General features: G+C 39.7%; 1 protein-coding gene across 5 annotated transcripts in view; it reads left to right on the top strand.

Moving 5' to 3' along the window:
• The first annotated feature begins 7,833 nt into the window (after window positions 1-7,833).
• The window catches only part of LOC105568359 (ADAMTS-like protein 3), a 197,446-nt gene continuing 184,319 nt past the window's right edge, over window positions 7,834-20,960 (top strand). For 4 of the 5 annotated variants that reach the window (XM_012023982.1, XM_012023980.1, XM_012023978.1 and 1 more), the window contains exon 1: window positions 7,834-8,388. In XM_012023982.1, the coding sequence (XP_011879372.1) occupies window positions 8,365-8,388 (24 nt within the window). In that variant the 5' untranslated portion in view covers window positions 7,834-8,364. Of the gene's footprint in view, window positions 8,389-14,124; window positions 14,212-14,340; window positions 14,388-20,960 lie in introns of those variants that run through there. The other variant, XM_012023981.1, reaches the window with a different exon arrangement.

Raw genomic sequence — 20,960 nt, 5'->3', positions numbered from 1 at the left:
CAACTACCTTAACATAAAAGAAATATAAGAATCAAATAGTTTCAAGCGCTTTGATTAAAAAAAAAACGTACATGTGTACAGTACGATTTGACGTTCCGTACATTTGTACTTTACTATGCTGCGACGTTCTTTATTTCAGCCGAAACGCGAAATTTTCAAGTACTGTCAGTCAAGTGTTTCGTATAGCACTGGACTACACTCACGAGAGAGTGTAGTCGAAGGAGTGACATCGCGACATCGGCCGCGTTAATTAGCGAGCTAAATCTTGAAAATGTCCGTGCCCTGAGTGGTTCCTCGCTGGTGAGAGGAGTCTAATCGAGGAACGGCCGGTAAATGCGCTCGAGAAAAGAACGGATGTCCTTTATTATGAATCGGCTCGCTAACGAGTCCGAGGACAGCGAATCCGAGGTTTGCGCCATAAATACACCGCCGGCAGGAATATTCATCTTACTCTTTATCCAATTTTACTTTGTCGATATCGAACATCACGTGCGTCATTCGAGTAGCGCGTCGAATCAGGGTCTCGTTAATATAACATAAATGCGCATAAACGTATAGTAATAAATACGATTTTATTAATATATTATTAATATATTATTATTGTAATTCAAGTTTTTATAATGGGATATCAAATTAATGAGAAATCTTTTTATTTGGTGCACTCGCGGGCATCAGTAGTCGTGTACGTGTCGCGAATTAATATTTTTGTAACGACATAAAATAAATGTGTCGCGCGAATAAATTAACTCAAGATTTTGATAAAATTGCGGAATACCTGACAGATTGCTTTAATCGCTACGAGACCAAAATCAGATTGTAAGTTAGCAGGTTGCGTTGATCGACGCTATGTAAGATCGCAATTTGAAATTCAGGATTACACTAGTCTACGAGGAAATATTACATAATTAACTCAAGGTATCTACGCGTTTGATCGCGTGTTACGCGTAGCACGCCCACTTTATTAACCACGAAGCGTACGTTAAATTTAGACTACATACTAGATGCTCTTGAAGGAAAGTGTGCTCGGGTGAAACTTCGCAAGAGGTAAATTTGTCTTCTTTCTGAGCTAATATTTGGCAGTTTGAATGTAACTAACTTTTGTAAAAACGCAAGACCGTTTATGCTACCTTTCATTTTAAGCGAAACGTTTTGTAAACGTCAGAAATGACCCTAGACCCGTTACTATCCGTGGCCTTTTACGTTTTCCACGTCCGCGCTATTTTTCCGGTAGAAGATAAAAGCGTGTAAAGTGGAGAGACAAAGGTAGTTGCCGTTTCTACAGAGAAATTGCTTTGAATGCTTTAAAAATCTCGGTTTATTTCATCCGCGATGTTTTCATTGTTATTCGGTAGCCTATGAAACATTAATAATATACAGTTTGCGTAATTATGGCATCTTAAAGAATGTTTCAATGTTAGAAGGATTTAAATGTTAAATGTGTATAGGCATTGAATCGTTCAACAGAAGCGCTTTACGAATACTTGGAAGAAAACAATTACCTTTCTACATTATTTATAGAAATTTTGTTTTTCCTATTGCACATACATCACCAGAGAAAGATGTCAGATTATACCTGATCGCACAACTACGTTGATCTTTTCAAGATCTTAACTTTGCGTGGCGAAGGGCTTTCTCGAAAGCCTCGTAATCCTCGAATGAGTTCACCGGCGGAAATTCACTTATCCGGACAACCTGTTCCGTCTATGAGAAATCTGGCGCGTGCTGTCAGCGAGATACGACGAACAATAGAGCCCCTCTTTGTGTTATCCGACCGCGCGCGGTTATACGTCGCGCGGCCCGGCCGGCGTGAAGCTTCACCTATGCCGCGCAACGCGACGGGCACGTGCGCGTCTTGTTGCACATACCGGAACACACGTTTGCGCATATAATGCCGCCGTTTATGCCGCGCACGTGTGCGGAACAGCTGCATTTTAAAATCACGGATTTGGCCGCGCGCGATTTGTCAGGAAACACGCGCGCGACAAGTCACCTTACCTACGCGCGACGGCGCGGCGTCGCCGACACGAATCCAAAATTCCTCCATCACAGTCCCCCGTACGTTCCGCCTCCATTGACAGCATCAATTTGGTCCCGCGGGGCCAATCAATTCCTCGCATTCACCATTTTACAAAAAAAAAATGCGTGGCTCTGAAACGAGCGGAGTGATTCGAATTGTATTCGAAATCGAGATATATGATTTATTAACTATTTTCACGTGATTCGTGTTTTGGGATTTCTATATTTAAAATCTATATTTAAAGTCTTACCCAAAAATTCTCTTTCTCTCCCCCTCTCTCTAATTTCTCTTCATTAATCTATTTTCTAAAACCCTCAGACACGCGTCTATTTCTAGAGATGGAAATGTCGAGTGATTATACGTTTACGTGGTTCAATAAAAAATTATTTTACTATGACATTGCGATATTATAAATACATATACAATTTATTGTGAATAAAATATTTAAAAATTTAATATTTTTGCGATTACGTTACGTGAAAAAAATTACTGCAATCTTTTAGAAGTAATCAAACTATTTCCATTGAAATATATTAATAGCAGAAGATTCCCTTTTGAATGTGCGATTAAAATTATAGACGGTATTGCGCGAAAATACCAAGTTGTAAATGTTATCATGAATATCGCCTCATCGGCAAGCAGAGAGATCTATAAATTATGTATTGCCAGTTTTGCATCTCGCTGTACACACAATTTGTAAGAACTCTCGCCTGGGCTACTTGACGATTATTGCTTCAAGTTAAAGCTTGTCAGACTTGGCTACATTCTCGAGTGCTTGGGCATCCTCTTTAAACCGTAAACTTTTATTTGCGCACAATGTGTGTCAGTGTAAACTCCGAGCGACCCGTGTTTTCTTACAGATCCACTTGGCCGAATACACGCCTAAATAAGAAAGCTGTGCCAAACGCTTGCGCACCTGGTCAAGAGGATAGAATAAAGCAGGACGAATAGGTACTCGAATACAGGAGCCTGGAGGATCGCACCGTCGAATAGGGAGCTCATTGGTCATACGCGCTTATAGGGTAAGTCCATCCTATGTGTTTAATGTTCGCATTCAGCAGCGATGCTTTGCGCCGCTCTGTCCGTACGTCGGAATTTACTCCAAGCGGAAAGCACCTCGGGGTACATCACAATAATATGTAATCTTCTTTACATATAATATAAAATAATTTAATTAGCATCTTCGAATATTATAATATGTGCAACTTTTCCGAATTCTAAGCTCTTGACATTGAAATGGATTATTTGTTTAAGAACTAACATCTGATTTATGTTGAAAAGTAAAAACAAATTGTAGATTTACGTTGCGTACGTCGCTTCGAAATAATTGACGCGCATAGTCGATCGCGCGTATATCACGCGGAATATACCGATATTTTTCAGTGATAAGAACGTTAAATCGATTGCCCGCGCACTCGATGTCTCCTTTTGCTCCGCAATCACAGTACTTCGCAATCTACGACTTATCGCCGTCCATAAATAAATGGAGGACTCTTTGCCGGACGACTCTGACGTTCTTTGAGCGCTCGTCGTCGGGATTTAACACGGTTGTCTCGTTTTTTCCATTCTGCTCGCGCACAATGAACGGGTGGGTACGCCTTCATTCTGATGCTTTTCCGACTTTTTGTTTCCGGAAGGCGCGCTCGTCACCGTAATGCACGAGCCGTTACCGCGAGGCCTTTCATCGAAATAAATATGCCGGAAGCAGCGAGACGGTTTTATACGGAATTGGCGGGGACCCCTACTCAGCCGGCGTTTATCTCACCCCTGTGGTGGAATGGCTCGGCCTGAGTGCCTTAGGGACGTCAAAGGCCTTAAAACGTTTCGATTTTCATACGTTTCCTTGCGTATATACGCATTTTTCAAAGTTAGGTAGATACTTTTCCTTACAGTTCCTCTTCATTTGGGATTCATTTGTTTACGATAACAGTATGTTTTTAACTTGTTTTTAGCCTTCAGCCACTGAAATGCTCTTTGTTTATAAAATATAAATTCTAATTATGTAAAATTCTATTTCATGTACCGATTAAACTTATCAAGATAACCAGATTTCTAGTCATAACGCTCGAGGAAAATATGTTTTCACGTTCGTCATTTTGTTAGAAATTATAATAAGAGATTAATCTTGCTATTATTATACATATGCATTCACACATAATAGATTTATTGAGAAATATCTGTCAGTGTAAAATCTCTATAAGCTACATGTTTTCGTCCATTGCTTTCTACTGTTTTATTATATAATGAGTGTTGACACGTACTCACATACATTTCTATAAAATAGTGTGAATTACTAAAAGGGCGCGTGACTCCTACATATCCGTGCAAAAGAGCAAATTTACGCGATAAGTCTGCTATGAATACAGATATATGATCATAGTTTTTGTGTTTAATTGTGTTAATGTTACTTAACGCCTTGAGTATTTTCCTTGAGTATTTCCATGGCTAAAAATCTAATATTAGGTACATGAATTACAATAATTTTATACATGGGCAAGTGTTACAAAAACGATATAAAGAATATCTTCAGTCTTTACAGAATACGTTTTTACTTACAGTATTTGGTTTTTGAGAAAACGCTATACAATCAATGTATGTGTATAGCGCTTATTTTAAACACTTTTGTTTTATTTATAATTCTTTTATAATAAAGTTTATATTGCTCTGCAACAATAGATGGGAAGAGAGGAATTTTTTGAAGAAGCTAGAAAATAATTTATTGTCATTTAATTCTATGACATTAAAATTCTACGATATTAAAACAAAACTTGCTTTTATATTTTTAGTGTCGTTTTGTTATTTATGTTAAAATAGACCGATTGAAATATATCTTAACAAAAGATTATTCGCTTTGTAGGACGTATTGACCGACTACGTATACACTGATAGATTGGGTATACACATTCGATTCAGCATTTCGATTAACGTTCATCAAACATGCAGTACGTAGCACGCAACGCGATAACAATCCCTTGTGTTGCTCATTTTTGACATGTTGGCAACTTTTCGGATAATTGTCGTTAGTTGTAGTGCGGCGGTGAATTTTCAGCGTCGATAAATCCCGTCCCCGTGACACGAATCCATTCGCTATCAGACTGAGGATAAAATCCTCTCGGAAAATCGGGAGAATTCGTGTGCCTCGAAATATCATATTTATTTCATCGGGCATTTTCCCTAATACGATAATCAGCTACGCTTACGTGTCTTCAATCGCGATAAAATTTTGTGGTTGCACCATTGATTATCAAGTAATAAACGTATTCCCTGTGAAAGAAATGTTTATCGAGAAATTGGTACACTTATAATGTATCAGAGAGAGTTTTGTTATCACGAATTCATATTGCTGAATGGGGGAAATTATTAAAAAAATCTTGCTCTCGAGTATACAAGTTTAAAAACGACTATATATTATGCAATTGCTTAAACTTTAAATGTCCACATATTAATTGAAGTAATTATTTTATTAATAAAAATATACGTAACATTTATATAAATTAAATGTTATTTATAAATTATTTTAGCTCAATAGGCGAATGTTTTATGCAATCGTGTGAAAAACTAGGATACATAAACAATTTAAATTTATTGTATAAACCTCGGGAATGCAAAATACATATAAAATATATACAAAATTGATTGCAATTTTATAGTTAGTATAACTCGTTTATTCTTACCGCAATTTTTCACTAAAATGGCAAGTAAAAAAAAGGTTTAAAATATCTGTTACATTTTCACCAAATTCAAATATTTTCAATGTATTGACTATCCCGCTCTCTGGTCAACCTGTTTTTATCTACCTGTTAGTGGATAAAATTTCGTGTACAGCAGTTTTACGTTTCAAAACAGGGAAAGGAGGGTAAAGGACCTAGAATATAAACAGCACACATATGAAATAAAATAACATTATTTTCCGCTATGGACACTTTATAAAACTGACGAGGAGCAAACCTGTCGAGGAGCATTTTCAACGTTGTATAATATTTGTTCTTGTCTCTTTGCATATGTGTATTCCGTCATACGTTTATATAAAACAATTTTCAATATATTTCATCACAAAAATGTTTAAAAGTAAATAGTACAAGTTATATATGCTGTAGGCAGATTTCATACATTGAGAATACGTAAGATCCGTTGCTCGCGAGGGAAAAAAAGTGAGTTTATTTCAATTTAATTTACTTGCGAGAGACATATAGGTAAATTGCAAAGTAAAACGGGAATTTTACGTTTTTCTTGTCTTCACTTTGTTTAACTTCTCTATTCCTCACTTGTACCATTTTTTCTGGAAGCCCAGAGCTATTTAATAAGAATTAATTACGGGGGAGGATCCGTGCGGTGTACACAGCGGCTAGAACCAATCCTCGAGATAAGTTAACCCTCCTCTTGCTGGTTTTGGAATGTACACGCGTGCACATAAAGTGGACTTAAGGTCCAACCGCAATGACCGCGGGGTGATTTCGCCAAATCGCAACGCGAGCCTTCTGACGTCATAACATTCCCAATTTTCATATTCTGCCCGTTTTGCATATTAGTAACGTATAGCACTCGCAATGTCGTCCCCGAACGTTGTTATACGAGACGAGTTTGGAATATTGCTGCGCTTTGAGGTTTCATTATTATAAAAGCGGGCGGTATAAAAGGCTGTTATTAATTACAATACATAGGAATGCGTGTAAAGTGAAACGTATGAAACGGGTATCGATGATGAGCCTTTAAGGCTCATAATTTTTATTCCCTTTACGTTTGATCATTTTAACATTTGAAACAAAATTTATAACAGCAGGGCTAAATCTATTAAAAATATATGAAAACACAAGACTTACTCGGATTCGGTTTGTAACGTCGCAAAACCATGATATAATATTGGTTAAAAATGTAATTTATCAAGACGATATCTTAGATTTTAAAAAATATAAAAATCGTATCATATCGCTAACATATAATAATATGCACACTTGACATTTAAAACATAAATATACGTTAGTAAAATATAATATTAATGTCAGACTTTTTTAAAAATATAACAATATTATTTTCTTGTTTTTGTCTAAAATAGTGAAACTTATTTGATATAATTATAGAAGCCTCGAACACACTGCGCTGCTAATAGTTAGACAGTAAAATCGTGAAAGAAACATGGTTCGCAGACCACGACAGACATAAATCAAATTACGCCTAGAATGACGGATGGTCTCAGAGGCCACGCCGCGATTCCCGCAGAGCGGGATACGAAACATCATAGCCAGGAAACATTGCTCGTAACCGTAAAGACTGCGCGCGATTATCATTCGATTGCACCACAATTATCCTATCTGTCTGTCACCCCTTGAAGGAAGAGACAAAAAACCACAAATCAGAGTCAAGAGATAAAAAAAGGATAGCTAAGCGCATAAAAAAAATTCGACGCTTGTTTGATCGTTGCAACTTGGCGGATTATACTTTCTCTCTTAGTCTCCGTCTTTCACCCCTTCGCACACCGTTCCTCCACCTTTCTCTTCCTCCTCTTCCACCCCTCGCGCCTCCTTTGCGTCGTCGCGCGGCCTTACCATCCCTCCGGGCGGCACTTTATTCCACTCTCACCCCGACGTGAAGTGGGTGGTCGCGGGGTCGATGGGTGCACAGAGGCGAGCGCGGTGGGATGCGGCGGAACCGTGGGAGTTGAGTGTGGCGTTCTCCACGGGGGTGGCGTGGGTGGTCGAGATAGGGTGGGAGAACAGGGACGGGAGGGGTGGGCGATCATCTCCCCTCTGCATCCCCCACCTTGTACCACGCCGCACGGGCGCCAACGTCAAGCGCTTTCGAGACTTAAGGCCGACACTCGCGTCGCGCACCTCGGCCCGACGACATCGAGCGGTAACGCAGGGACACACGTGCGGTTGAGGTGTTCCGCGATCAGGCACCTCCAGAACGAAGGGGTCCGCAGTTTCCGTAGACCACGCGAGCTCTCGACAATCGCGATCGAAACATTTTCGCCGAGATTACGTCTTAACATCGTTTCCACTCTGTGGATGTTCGTCACGTTCGTCGTTGAACCGCGCATCGCGAATCGCTCGCGACACGTGCTACGCGCGACGATCGTTATGTGCACATCGCGACGGGCAGGAGGGTGAAGTGTTGAAATAAATATTCGTAAGTGAGAAAGGAGAAGAATCGTAATTTGCCTCGCGGTCGACGCCTGACGGGTTCCTCGATGCGCCCTTCGTCAGGGGTTGAAAGTTGCACGTGGTGGGAACTCGACGATCTCTGACAACAGCCTTGCAGTGAGCACAAGGAGTTGCCATACATCGGTTAACAAGTGAGAAAGGAGGGATCCATCGTCGACGAGTCTTCTTAACGAGATTGTCAGGACCATGAAGAAATCCTATTTCGTCTTCGTGAGTACTCAATATTTTATCGCACGACTCGGTGCACCCGCATAGACCACGATTGTTCCTCGGTCAGCAACAGAAAGAGACCTCTCTTGGCTACTTAAGTCTCCCGTTGCTTTTTTTCAAAATTGTTCCCTTTTTTTCTCCGATCACTTGAGAGACGACGGGAAACCAGGTCGGATCTCCTGGGACCCAGATGTATTTTATGCCTAGACTCTTGCTTGTTTCGCGAGGGAGATCAAAGGCCACGAGCATCACTTTAATCTGCCGATGGCCGCTATATCTTTCTCATTTCCCTTTGAGTGGCCGAACTTTTGAATGCGGTCTCTGAGAGCTAGAGGAGTCTTCGTGTCCTTTCGCTGCGCGCACCACCCTCGTCCTCTACAGTCCAAGAACGGCGAAATTAACGACGTGGCCACGTGACTCACCCCCTCCCCGTCTGGGGGCTGAAGGGGAACGAGGTCAGCCGGTGCACGCGAGTCGACCAATGTCGGTTTCCAGGCTTTTCGGAGCGCCTTGAGATATAGAACTATATTGGCTGCGGTTAATTTTACGAGATCCATAGATTTTGCCTCGTCTGCATGTGTCTAAGATCACCATTCCTCGGGGTTTACAAACGTTACCGACGAGATTGAATCTACAAAATTAACTTTTAAGTTTATAATGACACATAGTTGACATTACGATCACAAATTTCTTTTCTCCATCATTTTGGGGAAGTGGTTTATATTCGCATTGATTTAGAGTTAGATAAAAAAAAGATGTGAACTGCTAAATATAGATATTAGTAAATAAGTTTTTATTTATTATATCCGCGAATAAGAAATACAATATTAGAATATCATTTGCGGGAGACAACGTAATATTTTCCTTAATGATTTAAAATTATCTGAGCCAATTGCACATGTCCAAATATAATTAAAAGTAGTGAAAAATAGGAACTATTTTAATAGATAATTAATAGATGAATATTTAACGTGTGAATATAACATTTACGGAATCTTTTTTTTTAATAGTTCGTCGAATAAATTTCTTCCACAGTTGTTCCGGGATCAATAATATATGTCAGAATATCTTAATTTTAGACCGCGATTTTAAATACAATCTAGACAACCGAATGAGGCCCGACGGTTCGTGACTTGGTACTTGATATGTGTGTGTGTTCTCGGATTTCGGTACACGTTGTATGTACATGTATTTTCGCCGCTATATATTAATTTAGCGGCGCCCAAACTTCTAGAAGGGGTCAAATCATTACATCAGTAACGCTGTTTTCTCTAAATACATAAGTAATGTCACCGGCAATTAAATATTATAATATTACAGGGATATAAATATACAACTATCGGAAATCTAACAGACTCTTACGTGTTATTGATTAAAATATACAAATTGAGGGAACACGACAGTTGTTTGTAACGCGATGGCACTTCTGGGGTAGAAATCAATTGAGAACTATCGAGGCATCGCTGTCAACGGATCTGCCGCTCGACAAAGGACGGCTTTTCTACGGTGTTCCGCGAATTTTGGGGCATCCTTGTTTGATATAGCAGAAACTTTGCTCGAGACTTACGAGCGCGAGCTGCATTGCGTACAATACAAACGAGGAGCTTCCGCGCTTCTTCAACAGCGTCTCGAAAGAACTCAGAAGAGAGCGCAGAACTAAAGTAAGGAAAGCAACGGCCATATACTCGGTCGTATTTTTGGCGTTCGCGAGTTTCAGAGCCAGGGGATTTATCGGGGTATGCGATGCACCCATTTATGGTTCACGGATTTATTCACGGAGCTCGTTAAATGTTTTGAACGCAACTTCCACTCTAATTTTTTAACTATCGATAAACATGTTTTATTCCCATTCAAATATTGTGCAGGTGTTATTATTAATTATCTCCCAGCACGTGCATATATTCTCATATATATATATATATTGTATCGAAATGAACATTATAACGGATTTTTAACCGCACATTTGGCTTAATTAAATCCCGCGGGAAAAAACTTTTACGTTTTTAACGAAATATTACTGAAAAATATAACGACGACGCCCATCAACGGGAGATTCGACAAATCACGCAAAGAGAAGTCTTTTGATCGCTAAAATCACTGTTTCCACTTTATTCTCATTTTCCCACGAAAAGAGCAACTATTTCCCTTTCAAAAGTTCGCGTACATTCCATAATTCTTGAATATTTTTCTCGCGTCCTTCTCGTATCTTTACGAGAGTTTCTCTGCCTCGCACACAATTCTCCATCCCGTTTCGAGGACGCGAGTAAACCGCTGAGGGAATGAAACGGAGCTTGTAATCTACGAGGTACAATACTCGAGATCTCTTGTCCTGATCTGCTCCCTCTGTCGCCAGAAGATCGCCTTTTCTCACCTGCCGAGAAAAATAAGGAAAACAAGAATAGGAACGATCGGGCGATCTTCCGACGTGTCTAGAGTGTGTTTTATTACCTGTCGATTATACGCGGTCACCCCTCCAGAATTCTCGTCATTCTGGGCCCATTGTCGAGTCTCGCCGTACTGGGACTTGTCGCAGTCTATCTTTCTACGTTTCTGCTCGCCTCTCTGGTTATATACCTGTAAAGGATCTTGGAAAAGACCCATAGCCGGCAAACAATGCTGGCGGGATCAGTACACGAGTCAACTATCCACAAATCTTCGTGAAAGATACCGTTAGAAGGAAATAGGATATAGGCATGTGGGCGCCAACACAACAATGGGCTAGTAAGAAAAGATAATTATTAGAAAACAATTATGTTTACTAGTGTTATGAATGAACAAATAAAATGAGAAAGAGCATGGCACTCCACTTTTGTCGGACGTTTATTAAACCGAATTGGATACTAAATTAAGCCGATTAGAATGAAATCAATTTTAACTTTTCAACAGGGCGTTATATAATGATTAAAAAAAACTCTTTTGACACCTTTTAATATCGTTGGCTCTTATCTTAAGAACTTCCTCACAAGTGCATTTTATAGAGCTATTTTGCACAACCCTTTCTCGCAATTAGTAAACTGCGCTGCCGGTACAGGCTTAGGACTTTAATATTTCTGCACGTGGAAACCCGTGTTAGTTCTAGAATTCGCGATTCCGAGGCAAGCAATATACTATATAAAGGAAAGAGGCGATGAATATAACAAGCTAGGTAATACACGCTTGCGCGATACATTTCCGGCGCATTTAAAATAAAGCGCATTTACGTTTCTGTGCAAGTACAGTTATTATATTAGTTCTCTCCTTCTCTCTCTCTTTCTTTAGTAAAACAGACAGACCAGATTTTCGTAAAACAGCTGATACGGTAATAATAAGATTAATATCCTCCTTCGTAATTTTTATTATGAAAACATAATTATTCTAAAAGTAGAGAAATTCTAATAACACATCAAATCGTTTAATTATTTTAAATGATAACTTGCCCTTTGTGTATAATACATCGTGAAACTTTACAAAGTTAAACATTTTCGAAAATATATATTCACACTGCAAAAAGATTAAAAATAAAATATATTAATAAAGTTAACAAAAATTGTTGATTCAAATTAAAAGGCGTGGCTTATAATTTTTCAAAAATTTTCTTTACACAATCATTTCAAAATATGAATTTCCATAAAGTTCCGACATTAATAACGAACAGCATAAATTTTATACATTTGGAAGATTACATTTTTGGGAAAGCGTATGACTGAAAAAAAATATGGACATTTTGCCGCGTGGAAAAGCAGAAAAAGAAGTTGCAGAAATAAAAAGAAAATATACCAATGAATGCTCCTTGCAAAATGAAAAAAAAATTAAATGAGAATAAAAATGTCTTCACATTTTATTGATTTATCTGTTTTATAATGCGTTTCAAGTATAGTATATTCAAATGGTTTGTAGATCATAGATACAGAGTATATTTTAGTAATTTTTACATAATATTGAGAGCTCAACTGATTTCGTCATTTGATTGAAAGAATTATCACATGGAATATAAATATAAATTTGAAGAATAAAATTTGTCTTTGTTTTTATCGGGAAATGGCAATTAATTCATTATCACTATATATATATATTTGTTATTTATATACATAATATATCTCAAAAATTATGAAACTGTTATTGTGTAACTTTAATGAATCATAAAACTGGACCATGTTTTTGTAGCAAATTAATTTAATTTTCTTGATTTATCAAAATCACACACGTATACACGTAGCGAATTTTATTCTTCTCGGTACATGACAATTTGAAAAAAAGCAATAATAACGAATTAAATTACATATGTTCTTTCTCACCAAAGCAGGGCAAAATGTTATTATATTCAAATGTTAGATTTAATGCTTATTCATCAAAATTAATTACTCTCGGGGCAATTAGTGATTAGTAATTCACGCAGATAATTAATTCCTAAGAAATGGTTTCGAGATGACGCTTATTTATCATTTCAGTAGATATTTCGTGATCAATTTTCAGTCGAATTAAGAATAGGGACTTACAAATTATTGTCCATACAGTACGTATTAACAAAGTTATTATTTCTTTAATCCGAATGTATCTCTTGTCGCGCTTCACATTTTTCGTCGATTCGAGTAATTTGTGTCACCGTTTACGAACTGAGAGCGCGGTTGATACACGAATCGCCGAATCGAGTGAATAAGTGACGAAAAGTCGCAATGCGCATTCACCGTCTTCTAATTATTAACGCGCAAACGTTGCAAAGGCAAAATGTTTGTCGTATTTTTGTCCTACGATGTATAACATTTCAAAACGGCAACGTACAATTGAGGGGCGTGCGGCTTGGATAGTTTTTACAACGTATAGCGCGCTGTAACGGTCGCAAGGTCACCGCTGCTATCAGTCGCACATTGAAGCTCGGGCGGGCAGGTAGCGGTGTATTTCGCTCCGTGTGTCGTCTCATTATCGTCGTTTACGGACTGAGTGCGTGGTTGATACACGAATCGAGTGAATAATTGACGAAAAGCGCAATGCGTATTCACCGTTTTCTAATTATTAACGCGCAAACGTTGCAAGCGCAGAATATCTGTCGCATTTAAACGCATTTTATTTGGCTCTGTTCTACAGTGTGTAACATTTCAGAACGCGGTAAAGTACAGTCGACGGGCGCGCGGCTTTGATAGTTGTTTGCGACGTGTAGCACGCTATAACGGACACAAGATCGTCGCGTTATCAGTCGCACATTGAAGCTCGTGCGGGCAAGTAGCGGTGTAAATCCGTGTGCGGTGTAAATCCGTGTGTCGTCTCGCTATCATCGTTTACGGAGTGCGTGGATGATACATGAATCGCCGGATCGAGTGAAGTGACGAAAAGTCGTAATGCGTATTCACCGTTTTCTAATTATTAACGCGCAAAAATTGCGAAGGCAGAATATCTGTCGTATTTAAACGCATTTTATTTGGCTCTGTTCTACAGTGTGTAACATTTCAGAACGCGGTAAAGTACAGTCGACGGGCGCGCGGCTTTGATAGTTGTTTGCGACGTGTAGCGCGCTGTAACGGACGCAAGATCGTCGCGTTATTAGTCGCACATTGAAGCTCGTGCGGGCAAGTAGCGGTGTAAATCGCTCCGTGTGTCGTCTCATTATCACGCGCAATACGATCGCGACAGGTACCACGCGACGCCAAACGAGATCGCTCGCCGCGAGGACTCGGTTCGCGGGGATATCGTGTAAAATATTGTGTCACCATTGTGCTACAGTGATTAATGTGCGTGAGGTCGTGAGTTTTCGCGAGTGAGTGTGTGTGTGCCACGAAGATGCTGCAGGGGAGAAACACGAGAGGAGGAGGAGGCCCGGGGAGGCATCAGGCGACGGCGAAGCAACCCAGGGTAAGTAATCCATTAGCTATCTGCTTGTTATTCGATGTAAATTATTTATTTCGCGCGCGCAATAATTATTTTCCGCAATCTTAATTATTTGAGGCGCTGTTATAATTCGAGTCCATTCGTGTTTTACAGGTCAACGTAGATCGCAGTCTACAACTTCGCCGCTGCGCATCGTATCAGTGAGTCCAAATATCTTTTAGTTTAATCCGAAGTAATAGATCTATAAAAAGCGTCTTAAGAATATTAAATAGAGTATTTTAATGTTCTAATGAGTGGATTGAAAAATGGTACTTTGAAAAAGATGGGCGTTTTCCTAATTTTTTAAATACCTTGAACGAGTGTTACATTGCCATTGAAGTTTAATTATCGCTGAATAAGTCGCCGTTGTAGAATAAATTCGGTCGCATTTGTATAGGTTCCCCGTGTCTAAAGTCTCACGCGTGCAAATATTAATGCGCCTGGAAACGAATTGCGCCCTTCGAAACGTGCAACGCGCGGGGTCGATGATAATGGCATGTTTTAAACGGTCTCCGGGACGAGACCGCAAACGGGTTAGGCGCGGGGAATGTACAAGCCGCACGGAAGTGTTTATGATCTATGGGCGGAGTGCCTGGGATTATGTACGAGGGAAGATTGTGCAAAGTGGATTAGTGGGATATTAGTGGCGGTCAAGCGTGCTGGCGCTTTCAAGATAAATACTTTGGCATGATATAGGCCCCGTGTCGTGTTACAAAGCACCCGGGAATCGTTAGCCGCGTCTGCGCGTCGCGTGATTGAGTTCCGAGGCAGCTCGGATGGGGTATGCGTGGCCGGAGCGAAACGCTTTTAGACTCCTATTAGAAACTGAACACGGGGAGGCATTCCTTAACACCTCGTTAATATCGCCCTGTCGTTTTAAGAATTTATCTCCGATCGACGGCGAGATTATCAGATCTACTTCCCTGCGCTTGCGCGATTCGAATGGCACAGTGTTATTCTCGTTGTGTCATCTTGGATGCAAAGCGATGCAATACGGAGAAAGAGATAATTATTCTTTTTCATTTATTTAAACGCATTTTATTTTTGGCTTTTTAATATCGCCCTGTCGTTGCAAAAATTTATCCCCGATCGACGGCGAGATTGTCAGATCTATTTCGCTGCGCTTGCGCGATTTGGAATGGCACAGTTATTCTCGTTGTATCATCTTGGATGCAAAGCGATGCAATACGGAGAAAGAGATAATTATTCTTTTACATTCATTTAGACGCATTTAATTTTTTTTTTAACGCGCGCACTTATTCGCTTCTGGTCCGCACACGTTTCTTTCGCTGAGATTCATATTTCCTCGTGTAACTCCCTCACAATGTATTCTCTTCCTTTGATAGAACTTTCTCTTACACACTGAGCAATATTATGCGTATATGCGTATGTATGTCAGTATACGTTTTTATATTTTATGTATTTAAAGTGAAAAATTAGCGACATATGTACTTGTTGAAATAACGAAAGTGATATGCGAAATTCTATTCGAATACATAAATTGGACGCTTAACAGACGTTTCAGCAACTGTCTATTTTAACTGCAGACTTTTGTTCTTTTTAACTTTTGTATTGTATATCCGAGCACCATCTCGTCTGATTCGGTTAAAACACAGAAACATTAAATTATAAACTAGATTGAACAAATTAATATAATTGAAGCTAACTAAAATAAGCTGAATGAAACAAATCAACTACAGGATACGAGATTTTATTACATGTGATGATCTGAGAACTTAATTATATAAAATCTTGTCATCCGTAATTATTTAAGTTTAATAAATAAATGTTTATAAAATTAGATTTGGCAAAACGAAAAGATGCAAAACGACCGAAACAAATTCGATTAATGCATCGAGCATAAATTGTTCATGAATAAACGATAACTTTACGAAAATGCATTCCGCGTCGAAAACTATGTTGCAGTCCGCATGCGATGTCAATAAAGATCAAATTTTCATTTAAAATAAATACAGTTTGATTCGAACGATAATGCGGATAACGAAGTAACCTATTGAATACATTTACGCGTTTAAAACTTTAATATTCTCGCGCGATACGTGCCTCGGGCGATGAAAAAGAAAGCTGCAAATGTGTTCGAGGAAGTTCGATTCGCGATCACAAACCAACATGCGCTACGTGCGGATTCGTAGATTTTTAGACAGCTTGTTGCAACGCGTAGCGTGCTACAAAATAATTTTTGTTGGTGTCGGTCGCGTATTTTCGACGAGGCTTTTCTTTAAAAGACTCACGCGCTGGGTGACTTTCTCTCAGCCGAGTCTCTGTCAAATAATGCGTGTCTCATTGTACGCCTTCCCTAACGAGTGGTAAATTAGCGCTGCACGCGGAGGTGCGAACAAATTGAGTTCATACGACCCCAGTGTCGCCAGTTAGTAAATAATACGTAATTACAGGGCGCTGTGAAATATTAGTCCGCTAGTCTGGTTACTCCGAGATCAATATTGCTTAGACTTTGCCGTCTCGAAAAGGTTAACTCGTCGGCCACGTCGCGTGTTTTTATAATTGTATATTGATCACTTTATTTACGGCGTGTAAATGTATGTGTTGAATTAATTGCAAGACGTAGTTCTGAGACTATTTTTAATAACGCGGCACAGATATCAGATCTTTTCGCATTAGATGAAATAAAAAAATTGAATTACCTACTTTTTGTTAGAATATCAGTAACAAGTTTCGTAAAATGTATCGTAAAATTGACATTTGCATCGAGGAGTCTATTATGTTTATGTGGAATACATTTAGTCATTTTGTTCTGTTTCGAAACCGGGACTAAAATAGCTTGTAATTGTATTACAAACGTGGTAAACTTGACAATTGACAACTTTGAAAACTTTGATATCAATAAATGTTAAATCTGCAGACTGCACTTTTGCAAACACTAGATCTAAACTGTATTTCCGATACTAGAAATGTAGGAGACACTGCTCTCCATTTTTTTCATTCTTAGCTCATTCGTTTAGCTGAAAAAACCATCTTGTATTATCGACTTTCGGATTAGTGTACAAATGACGATCACAGCGACGATATAACGTTGTTGGTCAAAGTAAGATAAAATTTCACGAGTTAACTTGTTCTTAGAAGACAGCAAACGCGGCTCACTCATGGGAAATCTGAGCGAGTGTATTGGTATGCGCTAGATCCGGGATCGCTTACAAGGGTAGGAAGTGTTGTATGGATATCCGTACGAGTGGTCGGTATGAGAGTTCGATAACGCTGCTAGAATTTCCGAGAGTCATACCGGATTATCGAGCTAGCCGTTTCCCCGCGCGCTTTTGATCCTAAATGCACCGCGGCTGCATCCCTTAATCGATCGGACTTTCTGATTAAATCATTACGTAACTCGCATATATTTTCGCAAATAATTACTTCGATCATTGGCTATCGCATTAGATTTTAGATAATCTGGCTATGAGAATAATCGAAGCCGCGGGAATGCGAAGCTTTATTAAATGTTTTCTCATAAGTTTGGGTATAAATACGTATTCTAATTTAAATATCTTCAGAAACACTGGCATATACGTTCTATAGGTTTTTTAAATTCTAACACTGCCAGCATAGAAGAAACAAATAGCGTCGCAAATAGAATCTCCTACAAAAGAACCAAGGTCTTGTCATGTGACAGATATAGCATTTATGTAACTTGGATTCGGTATTAAAATATTTATTATTTTCTATCTGAAAAATGTATTTCTGATGAAGATAATAAATTTTCGATAAGTTAAAGTTAGTCTGTTATGATTCTGAAAATACGCAGCATCGCGGATTTATTTGTCTCATTTAACTCGCGAACGTGCTAGAAATATTATGGGGAGCATTACGCTCGTTAAACTCGTAGGGAACTGAAATAAAATTATTTAAAATAATTTATTATTCCGCATATAAAAGAACTAAGCGTCGCTTATGCTCCGTAAACGGCAACAACAGTATTGTATCGTTACCGATACTGATACTGCCTTACTGACACTGCGAAGCATCGGTGTACATATCGGTAGACTTATTGGACTCCAACTTTCCCTCTGCTCCGAGTCTGAATACCCCGTGATGTTCGGAGTGGAACGGCGTTTAGGTACGAATCGAGGCTGTTGAACGAATCTCGCGCACATTTGCGATAAAAGATGCGCTCATTACCGTAGTCATCCTCCGAGGCAGTGACCGGGCCGTTTCGACCGATCAGTCCTCGCCCGATCGCGGCATCGAGTTGCTCCGTTAATGGGTTGAAAGAGGCGCTCCGTTCCGGCTCTTGCAAGGCACTTTACAGATTACCCCTCGGAGTAGTAAGCCGTTAAGCCCCCCCCCCCTCCCCCCGTGCCGTACAGAAAATGTTTTAAGAACTTAAGGGCTGTGGCCGGCCTAAATGGATTATGACCGAGCCGGCGTGACCACGCGCGGGAGGATATTTAAGAGTGGAAGCGCTCGCGCTTATCTCGACAACGAGCGCTCTCAGGTTTTACGGGGCTCCTCGTTCTCATCGTCAATCGGCCGATTGGTAGTTGGCGCGCGTGCTGTCGTTGCCGGCCAGAACGATCGGGAATTCAAGGATTACGGCTCGCGCATATATACGGGACGGACGATCGGGCAAGGTGGCGACGGCACGACGTCGTTGCGTCCCGCTCGAGACGTCAAATACCATCCGCTCCTCGTAAATTCTTCAGCGACGCTGTGTCCCGGTTATTCCGATCTCTTCGCATGTCCGACCTCGCCTGGATATGGATATGTAAATGCGGGCGTGCGCTACGACGAGCGTAAAAAAAAAGTACTTTACCTGATGGCGACGTTAGTTTCGCGTTTTACGATTTTCCGCCGCTCGCCGATTCGTTCGCCGTTACATATACATTCGCGGGCACAACGGGGAGTATCGCGAGGACCCTTTCGCGCATCGCCGTGGCCGTAGATAATTTTTACATCGCCCGTTACGTTGCCTCAATATTCTGGGAAGTTCATTTTTAACGAAACAAAATTATCCGGTCACTCATGAGGCATTAATGATGGATAAACGTTTATCGCCCGGGGCACAACTCCGCTGATGCGACGGGTAGTCTATCGAAACGACAAATTATAGAGGCACAACGTTGACGACGGTAGTGGGCACTAGTAGCCTTGTTTTACGAATTTCTCCCCAGCCAATCGATATGGGCAAGACGTTTGAGAAATTGAAGACTGCTGGACCGCGTACGTTCAGTTGCTAGTCGGAATAATAGTTGTGCCAGGCGCCTTTCATCATCCTGAGGCGGTAATGGACCGATACCATCGGGATCCTCGGTACTCTATTTCCAATCCCACAGGCTTTCTACGTCGACGATAATTTGGCACCTGGTATATATACCGGGAAATTCCGAGGCACATATAGCGCATCGTCGATTATTTCACCTTCCAAATGTATGAAAAGCGTGCCTTAAATAGAAAAATGCGAAAAAACACACGCCAGCTTTCCGATCTCTACAATACGCTGTGCCGGCGATGATGCCAAATATTTGGACGGAAAAATATGTCGACGCGAGAAAGACCGTTCTCTTGCAGGTTATTCGTAGCCTCGCTGGCAGTTAGATAGCTGATAATTCTGGTTTTAATCAATAGTAAACATTGCTTTTCTTTATTATATAAAAATAATAAATAGGGACTTAAAATTTCTGTTATAACGCGGCCACGAAAGTAATAGAATCGTAAGAAAGAGCGCAAGACTAGAACTTAATTGTAAATATTTAAAAAATTGGATATTCAGTGAATTTAATGTCTCTCGACTTTTTACTTGCTATTGATTTTCCCTAAAATAATTTTAATTTGAATATTGCATGCTTGCATTGCTCGCATTGCTCGTTTTCGTGGTCTCTTATAAAATTTATAAAATTGATGCTATCGGCCTTTCGCTACGGTATGTCTATGAATTTAGTATGGCGCATCTATGCGCGATATTCCGGTAATCCTCTCATACTCAGTATTCAGAAAACTGAGTATCCGTTTGATAGCGGTGTACGAGCGTGCCAGAAAAGCAATTACTCGCTTAAACGTCGATGAGGTATCGATTGGTAGCGAGAGGCGTATTCCCTCTTATCAGCTTCTTCTAATGCGATTGATACTCGTTCGGTTGCATTATTCGTTTGTAAGCATTTCGCCTTATATTTCTAATTATGGAAATTCCATGATGAATTCATTGACAATATACCGCGGATACTTTCTTGGAAAGTTTATGAGCTAGTAAATAGATAAACCAATAAAATTTTGTATGATTATAAAATTTCTAAAACGATTTAGGAATCGTTAAATAATTTGTGCGTCAAAATTATGCAGCAATATTAATACTCTTAGAAGTCAAAGAAATTACTGTTCTTAAATAAAAGCAGAAATCAACACACTTAATATAGGATGTCATCTTAAATTTTAATTGAAGTAATTAAAATTAAACTATAGAGATGTAGTTGCATTATACGTATACAAATTTCGCATTTTCCGAGCCGAAATATATCATATGTCTCTGCAGATCTTTTCGCTGTATTCGTTTGCCGATGATCGATTTTGGGATGATCGGAATTGGGAATTCCATCTCGCGCGGCTGGTAACGAGAATGACGAGATTAGATATCGATTACGTTCGCGTCACGCGTCATGAGGAGAAACGATTTTTCGCCGAGTCGATGAGCAATTCTCGGTAGAAACGGAATGCTTCAAGGAACGATATGGTAATTCTCTATGCTGGATATCGGTTTTTAAGATAGCTAT

This window comes from Vollenhovia emeryi, unplaced genomic scaffold (assembly GCF_000949405.1).
Source record: "Vollenhovia emeryi isolate VEMERY1.0 unplaced genomic scaffold, V.emery_V1.0 DF939130.1, whole genome shotgun sequence".
NCBI lineage: Eukaryota > Metazoa > Arthropoda > Insecta > Hymenoptera > Formicidae > Vollenhovia > Vollenhovia emeryi.
This window is presented reverse-complemented; position numbering and strand designations above follow the sequence as displayed.